The 8,033-nt window shown below is 41.1% G+C and overlaps 1 protein-coding gene across 5 annotated transcripts; it reads left to right on the top strand.

The window, feature by feature from the left end:
* The first annotated feature begins 3,145 nt into the window (after positions 1 to 3,145).
* Positions 3,146 to 7,704, top strand: C26H15orf61 (chromosome 26 C15orf61 homolog). 5 transcript variants are annotated; one of them, XR_013107659.1, is made up of 3 exons: positions 3,146 to 3,873; positions 5,051 to 5,158; positions 7,474 to 7,704. XR_013107659.1 is itself a non-coding variant. In XM_076925731.1 (2 exons), the coding sequence occupies exons 1-2, from the start codon at positions 3,211 to 3,213 to the stop codon at positions 7,599 to 7,601; spliced, it is 474 nt and encodes a 157-aa protein (XP_076781846.1). In that variant the 5' UTR covers positions 3,150 to 3,210; the 3' UTR covers positions 7,602 to 7,704. The 5 variants fall into 5 exon arrangements, 1 of the variants encoding a protein (XP_076781846.1); XR_013107658.1 differs by lacking the exon at positions 5,051 to 5,158; XR_013107656.1 differs by having other exon boundaries at positions 5,051 to 7,704.
* Positions 7,705 to 8,033: the final 329 nt, after the last annotated feature.

Below are 8,033 nucleotides of genomic sequence, written 5' to 3'. Positions count from 1 at the left end.
CTAAAGAGATTTTTTTTTCCTTAATAAATTTTTCCCTGATAAATGCTAACAATAATGGTTGGGGATGTAGCTTAACAGTAAAAGAGTTGCTTAGGATGCATGATGTGTGAATACGCCCCCACACAACTAAAATCACTAATAACATATAGAAACATGGATACATTATTGATACGTGTAATTCACATATCAAATATCACTACTATGAATAGTATGCTAGGAATATTCTAGTACTAGTACATGTGTTTTGGAGAACATACATGCACAATCTGTGTTAGATATTGTTATAGATTGAATGTGTTTCCCTCCCTCGTATACCCAAGCTCATATGTTGAAGACCGCATCGTAGCATGACTATATTTGGAAATAGGGCCTGAGAAGAGGTGCTATAGGAAAAACAAAACAAAACAAAACAAAACAAAACAAAACCTCACCAAAGTGGAGCTGAAACCTGACAGGAATTGTAAAAAAGTAGGTCCATATGAGGATACTGAGATAAGGCCATCTGTAAGCCAGGAAGAAAACCCTCAGAGGAGCCAAAATGGTCAATACCTTGTATGGCTCTTATTAGAAATAAATTTCTATTGTTTAAAACTAGTCACTGAATGATACTTTGTTATGGTAGTTCAGATGAAACAATATAGTTATGGACCTAGTAGTACAAGGTCTGTGTCATAAGGCATCTCGGAAGGCATATATTCACCTGTATCTGTTAAAGCCACGTATGTGAGGCTGAGGTGAGAGCATAGCAACTTCAGAGTCAGCCTGAGAAATGTAACAAGACTATCACACACAGAGAGACACACACATGCACACGAGTGCACACACACACACACACACACACACACACACACAGGGCAGGGTGGAGAACAAAACATTGCCAGAGTGATTGCCAGCAGTGTAATAAGAATTCCAATTAAGGGCTGGAGAGATGGCTCAGGGTTAAAAGCACTGGCTGCTCTTCCAGAGGATCAGAGTTCAGCTCCCAGCACAACAATTCCCAAACAGCAGTAATTTCACTCCCAACTGATCTGATGCTCTCTTCCGGCCGCTACCAGCACAAGACATGCATGGCGCCCAGACACACAGGCAATCAAAATATACAAACATCCACAGTATAAAGAAATAAGTCTTAAAAATGAAGAATTCCAATTGTTCCACTTTGGAAAAACTTGCTCTGTATCCTCTAAACCCTTAGAATTTTCTGTCTTTTCGAATTTGGCCATTTCTAAGGGTGTGTGATGTACCATACTAATTAATAATTTAGTGTACTTCTCATAATTAATCTCCTGCTGCCATTTAAAAACATATTTTAAAAAGTTTCTCTGGAAAGATCAGGATTTTTCTGAGTAAGATACAGCAAAAGCAGAAGATTAAGGGGAGAAAATGGCAGCTGTAATTGTCACTGTTGGGCCCAGCGGCAGCGGGGCTGGCTGGGCGTGCTCATCATGCTAGTTCCTGGTGTAGTCTCACCTCTCTGTCCTCACTGTCCAGGATTCCTTCATTCTTCCCACCTTCTGAGTCTGGCTCTGCAAACTTCACATGTATTACTTTATCTACCTGACTTTCTTCTAATAAATCCCCTCCCTACACAACAACAACAACAACCAAACCAAGGCAACAAACTAGCTGTGATTCTGTTGTGGTGGCAGGTTTACCTATGAAACTACGATTAAAAAGATTACCTTATAAATGTTTAGAAACAAACACAATGTGTTTATAATTTTCTTTATATGCTAGAATTCTATGACAGATTTTGTCTGGGAAAAAAAAAGGAGACTCTACTGGTTTTAAAACTTTACTTTGAAAATGATACTTCTGCAGCAGTTCCCTGCCGGCCTTCAATAATCCTCCTGGCTATTCTGCATAGCTAAATATATCATGACTCCACCTAATTTTTCTTTAAAAACTGTTATCTAACAGAGAATCTTATAAAGTTCAACCTATATTCATGACAAGACCCCCTAAATATTTGACATATTTGTGGAATGAACTCAATGTCGACTAACTCAAAACTGGTGACTATAAAAAAAAAATGTTGCTGGAGAGATGGTTCAGTGGATAAGAGCATTGACTGCCCTCCCAGAGGTCCTGAGTTCAATTCCCAACACCTACATAGTGACTCACAGCCATCCATAACCATCCATAATGGGATCTGATTCCCTCTTCTAGTGTGCATGAAAATGGAGCACTTGTATACATCAAATAAATCTTTAAACATCACACTATTTTACGTCCTTCCTGAATTTTCAGCAAATTGTTATACAGTTCCCACACACATAATTACTTCCTTTGCATAAGGTACTTTCCAGAAACTTCATCCCACTTGTACGTCCTCTCCACATAAGTTAAGGACATACAAGAGTAATACTTTAGAAAAGAGGTGCTATGCTTCCGCGAAGCTTGGGAAATACTTTCCTTACAATAATAAATTAAAAGTGGGTAGGGATCTGAGGATTGTTAAAGGTTGCTGACTGCCATATCCTGTCTTAGTATTTACTGCGTGCTCAGAAGAAAGGTTCTCTGAGCTTGAGGGCCCTAAATGAGAAAACATAGGACTCCTTTTCTTTTCAGGTTTGTTTATTTTGGGGGGGTGGGGGTTCGGGAGAAGGTTGAGAGACAGATGCTCTTCTGTGTAGCCCAGGCTGGCCTCCAACTCCTCATCCTCACACTTCAGCGTTTTCAGTGCTGTGATCACAGGCAAGAGCCACATCTGGCTCGGGACCCTTTTTATCTTGCACTATCTAGGATTCAGTCTGGGCAGTGAACGCGACTGTGAGGACATCAGCAGGAAAGTGCAGTCTGAGGTCACCAGGTATCCAGCCCGGGCAAAGGCCAGGCCTTGAATGTCAGCTCACTTTCCTGAGCGCACCTCCAGCTCCTCAGCATCCCTGAGGATTTCCCTGGGTGCCCAGGCGGGGGAGGATTGCTTTAACATTCTCCCCCTGCTCCAGGGTCACCTGAGGCCAGAGGTGACAGTTTTCCCCGATTTGCGCAGTCGCTCCGCCCTCCGGTCCCCACCGAGGGCCCCGGGTCGCTGTGCGCACGCGCCGCACCTCAAGGCGCTCTCACCCGCGCTCCAGCAGCCCGCTGGGTGTTCCCCGCCCAGGCCTAGGGTGAGGAGGGGAGCGCGCATGCGCACGCAGCCTGACCCCGCCCCCAAAGGCGCGGCCCCAGGGGCCCCAGGGGCACGCTAGGGAGCCGGCCCCGGACATGGAGGCCCTGCGCAGGGCCCACGCGGCCGTGCTGCGGCTGCTGCTGTGCGGGCCCTGGGCCTCGGGCACCGCCTCCCGCCCGAAGCCCCGCGCCTCGGAGGTGCTGACGCGGCACCTGCTGCAGCGGCGCTTGCCGCACTGGACCTCCTTCTGTGTGCCCTACAGCGCGGTCCACAACGACCAGTTCGGCCTGTCGCACTTCAATTGGCCGGTGCCGGGCGCCAACTACCACGTCCTGCGCACCGGCTGCTTCCCCTTCATCAAGTACCACTGCTCCAAGGCGCCCTGGCAGGACCTGGCCCCGCAGAACCGCTTCTTTACCGCGCTCAAGGTCATCAACCTGGGTGAGTGGCCGCGCCCTCGCCTGACCCGGGCACTCCTCCGGCCCAGGGCGGCCGCTGGCCCACAAGCACGCCGCTCGGCCTCCAGGGCCAGCCCTTAGCATCCCCAGTGGGCTGAGGTCGTGAACCTGCCACTGTCCACCCGGGAGGACCCTGCCCCGAGCAGCGAGGAGCGAGTCCGGACAGTGGCCCTGAAGTTGCTTGGCAGGAGTCACTCCTGCGCTCATCACCAGGAGCCTTTGGAGGACAAAAACTGGACGGACTTTTCAAGTTTCTTTGTCTTTATGTGAAACCTCAGCGATTGTGTCTTGCTACAAGCAGTAGGTTCCCTACAGACATCCTCTTTTCTCGGGTGCTAGACTTAAAAGATGCTGTCTTCTTTAGTATCTGTACTCCTGAAGATGATCTAATTCTGACGGCCCTCCCGCTAGACGTTTATGTTCTGTTGGTTTAGTGGCAGAAGGATCAATATCATGGCTCGTAGGTGTGACAGCATTTTATAGATTAGGGGAAAATTCAAGTCCTCAAGATGTTTCGGACCTATTAATAGCTGCTAAAAAATATTAACTTAGATTTCAGTCACTCAAACTCTACACAAGGAAGCAGAACTAGGGTAATCCAGATAGGATTTTTTAATCCAAAATTAAACTAAGCTCTGTGCAGCCGTACTAGTATTACATATAATCCAATAGTTCTTTAAATTTAGCCAAGCATGGGCATTTCTGCATATAACTCAAATAGCACTTACGGAATTTTTGAGCCATTGTCCCACTGGAAAATCCACAAAGGAGATTACACACCAGTGTATCTCATAACTTGTTTGATCGACTATATACAGAGTGTGTCAACTAATCCTGAGGTTGGAATGAAACCATGGGAAAAGCCGAAATGCTAACAAATTAGGCTTGTGAAAATGAGTTTATTTTCAGAATTGGTAGGAATCATTCTTTTCCAAATACTGAGATACAGGTTAGGACAGCTAGTAGACCAGGAGGAGGAGTGGGATAAGGAACTTTGGGAGGGCAGACTGTGAGGAGGGCAACGACTACACTGTAAAAATATAAAATTAATAATTAAAAAAACCTAGTAGCCCAAGCTGTAGGTGAACTATATAGGCTGAATCCCATATATAAAATGTCACAGTTTAAACACTTTCTTAAAGGTACCTGACATAATTAAGGGCTTATCTTTTAGCTTTTGGTCATTAAGACATCAAAAGAAGAAGAAAAAAAAAATCTTCCCACTTCCCACACAGAAAAGTAAAACCTTTACAGAAAAACAACAGATGTAGGGTTTTTGTTGTTGGTTTTTGTTTTATTTTTTTAATATAAAATAGTGATTTAATAGTGTGTGGGGGCTTTTAACAATTCTGTAAGTGCAGCAAAGAAGGTGTTTCTGCATGCTGGAATACAAATCGGCTTACTCTGAAATCCTTTTTCTGGACTTCACTAAAAACCAATTTAGTAATTTGGGTTTTTATTTTTTGTCTGAACTAAGGGAAATATGAGTTGGCATCCTAGTTGGCGATTGTAGTTTGCCCGCGTGATCCAGTCCCTAGTTGGGAATAAGAATACAAAAGATTTTATTCCTTGTCCTGCCTTCTAAGTGAGTAGTAATCAGAATAATTAATTTTCCATTTTGTGGATAATAAGGACTTGTGTTGACTCATTTGTCCCCTTTCTCCTCCGCCTTCCCTTCAGTGGCGCTGACGTTTTACTGATGGTTTATCAGTCCTAGTATCCTACTGGGAAATAGATTAAGATTTAAGGAAGGCAACTTAGCACTGGAATGAACGGGTTATCGGAGCCTTATCATAAAGTTCCAATTGTTTTAAGTACTAAATTCAACCGTAGTTTACCTACCGTTCGGTTAACTTAAAATGAATGATTATGCAAAGAACTGTTTTCTCAAGTTCGTTTTGATGTTCTCTGTCTCCAGTAATCTGAATTTTATTATTTCATGGAATCTTAGAGATTTTGATTTTGAAACATACTAAAATTTTTTAATCTGTGAAACACAGAGGCACCAAATCTTCCTCATTTGTGCATTATTCTCTTCATTTTAGGGTAAAAAAAAACTTTAAAAACTCATTCATTCCAGGAGAGAAACCACAGAATTTCTGTCTCCTTTATCAACTCTGACCTCCATCAATAAGCAAGACTGATAATGGCTCCTGCAGTCCGTTGTTACTAAACCAATAATCATTAATCAGTTTTTAAATTTTATCTGGGGGGATTTATTTGTATGATTTGTTTTTAAAAGGACATTTAACTGAAAGCCATGATAAATACCATACAATCTAATTCTCAGGGTCCCTACTGTTCCTTAAACTCAACCTTCAGTGTTGGTTTAAAAGGCATATTATGTATATCTTACTCTCAGTATGCGTAGAAAACTAATAATTGCTTCAAGGACCTTTTTAAATTTCTCACCCCCATTGATTTTCAGATTTTGTAGTGGTAGTGTCATATTGGAATTCATTTCTTATTTGAGTCTGTACCTCACACTCCTCTCTTACTTATGGCTACCTTGTCTTGTCACCGTGTTCTCTTGACCATCTGCCTTCTCACCACATATCACTTGGGTTTTACTCCCTTTTTGGATGAATAATTTGCAAATAGCTATGTTGTTATACTTTTTGAGGTTTTATTTTTATAACAGTGCCTTGAGACATTTGAGATTCTCTGGGGGCATGACAAGGGCAAAGATCACAGCATACTGTAGACAATTCCATAAATTCCGAACTGAAACTTGGTATGTTCCTAAATGTAGAAAAATGCCTGGACAGGAGGCATCAGGCTCCCCACCCACCATCTCACTGCCAGCTGGTGACGCCTCTCCTGTTATCTCTGGCATCCCAGAGTATTCCAACACACATACTCAAAGGGAACGCAGCACAGTGAAGATATTCCTGCAGGAAAAGAAGAAAAAATTAGCAGTATGACCAATCTTGAGTGTGTATTGGTTTCTCTATTAACTAGAAAGAAGATTTTACAAATGAGCAGTTATTTTTTTTAAATTGTCTTTTTCTGTTCATTTCCCACATGGAAGCAATAAAATTAATTCTTGTGTAGGGCCTACAATATTTGTTTTTGATGTGTGTGTGTATTTAATATGTCAATAGGCATTGATTTTAAACAAGTGCCTTAAAAGATAAAATTATGGAAGTCTGTTTTGCATCCAACATGCAGTCATATACATATGAATCCATATCTATGGATAGTATGTGTTTAGTTTGATATATAACAAGCAGCAGTTAATCTAAAATAAAATGGAAACCTTATTAATGGCAATGTTCAGGAAAGGAGAGAAACAGATCTGTTTGAGTCCAGGCAGATAAGATAAAACGAGATTATTTTCAAATCAACTACAAAATTGCTAGTGAGAGTGTTCTTTGTCATGCTGATAATGGTAAAATTTTTCTAAAAGTTAGGTTGTGCCTTAGGTTTTGAAGACAGTTGTTTGACCCAGTTTCACAAATATTTCTTTAGCCATCAGTGTTCCTATGTAACTTAAAGAATAACCTAGTAATTACTAGTGGATCTAGTCATTTTAGCTTAAGGCCAATAATCAGGGACATTTACAACCAAATTAATGTATATTCTTCTCTGTTTGCTTATTTGTGAGAAGAATATAAAATCACTTTATAATTAATTGAAGATAATGAATTAAGCAAATGCTTTACATTAAAATTTATTTCAGTCTTATCTAATGGTTTAAAAAAATCTAGGCTCATGTAATTTCCACCACGTTTCACAAAGAGATAAAGTCCAGCTCTTTAGTGATCATAGTGAGTGTCAGGTCTCTAAAGCTTTATGTTAACATCGCTGAAGGCTGTTACATGATCGGTAGCATGACATATGTTAGTACATGACTGTAAGTACTGATTGTCTTGAGTAATACATTCATTTGTTTTCTAGGTATTCCAACTTTATTATATGGACTTGGCTCCTGGTTATTTGCCAGGGTCACAGAGACTGTTCATACCAGTTACGGACCAATAACAATCTATTTTCTAAATAAAGAAGATGAAGGTGCCATGTATTGAAATTGTGCATTGGAAAACACAAATGTCAATGAATTTGTTCCCCTGTGTGTGTGTATGTAGTATTTATTTTTGATCCTTTAAAATAAAACACTGGCAAAACCTTTGTGTTTCTAGGGTGTGTGGGGTTTTTTTGAAGATAATCACTACCCCCCCAAAAATATATATGTGTGTATGTGTGTGTGTATGTATGTGTGTGTATATATATTATACATACATGCCATATATATAATAACGTGTGTGTGTGTGTGTGTGTGTGTGTGTGTGTGTGTGTTTAGCTAGTGGGAATTCCAAACACATGGCTTCACTCCTGTTTTCCTAGAACTAGATTAAATTACAAATAAAAAATGAATACATAAACACAGATTCTATGGCTGGATATTAACAATATAAACTAACTCTGAAAAAAAGGCATAAGTATAGTCACAAAAGGGA

The sequence above is a fragment of the Arvicanthis niloticus genome, chromosome 26 (assembly GCF_011762505.2).
Source record: "Arvicanthis niloticus isolate mArvNil1 chromosome 26, mArvNil1.pat.X, whole genome shotgun sequence".
NCBI lineage: Eukaryota > Metazoa > Chordata > Mammalia > Rodentia > Muridae > Arvicanthis > Arvicanthis niloticus.
The sequence above is the reverse complement of the archived record's forward strand: the minus strand, read 5'-3'. Positions and strand labels throughout refer to the sequence as shown.

Coding starts and splice junctions, on each gene's coding strand:
- C26H15orf61 (XM_076925731.1), top strand. CDS start 3,211: ATGGAGGCCCTGCGCAGGGCCCACGCGGCCGTGCTGCGGCTGCTGCTG. Junction 3,557..7,473: donor GCTCAAGGTCATCAACCTGG/GTGAGTGGCCGC, acceptor TTTGTTTTCTAG/GTATTCCAACTTTATTATAT.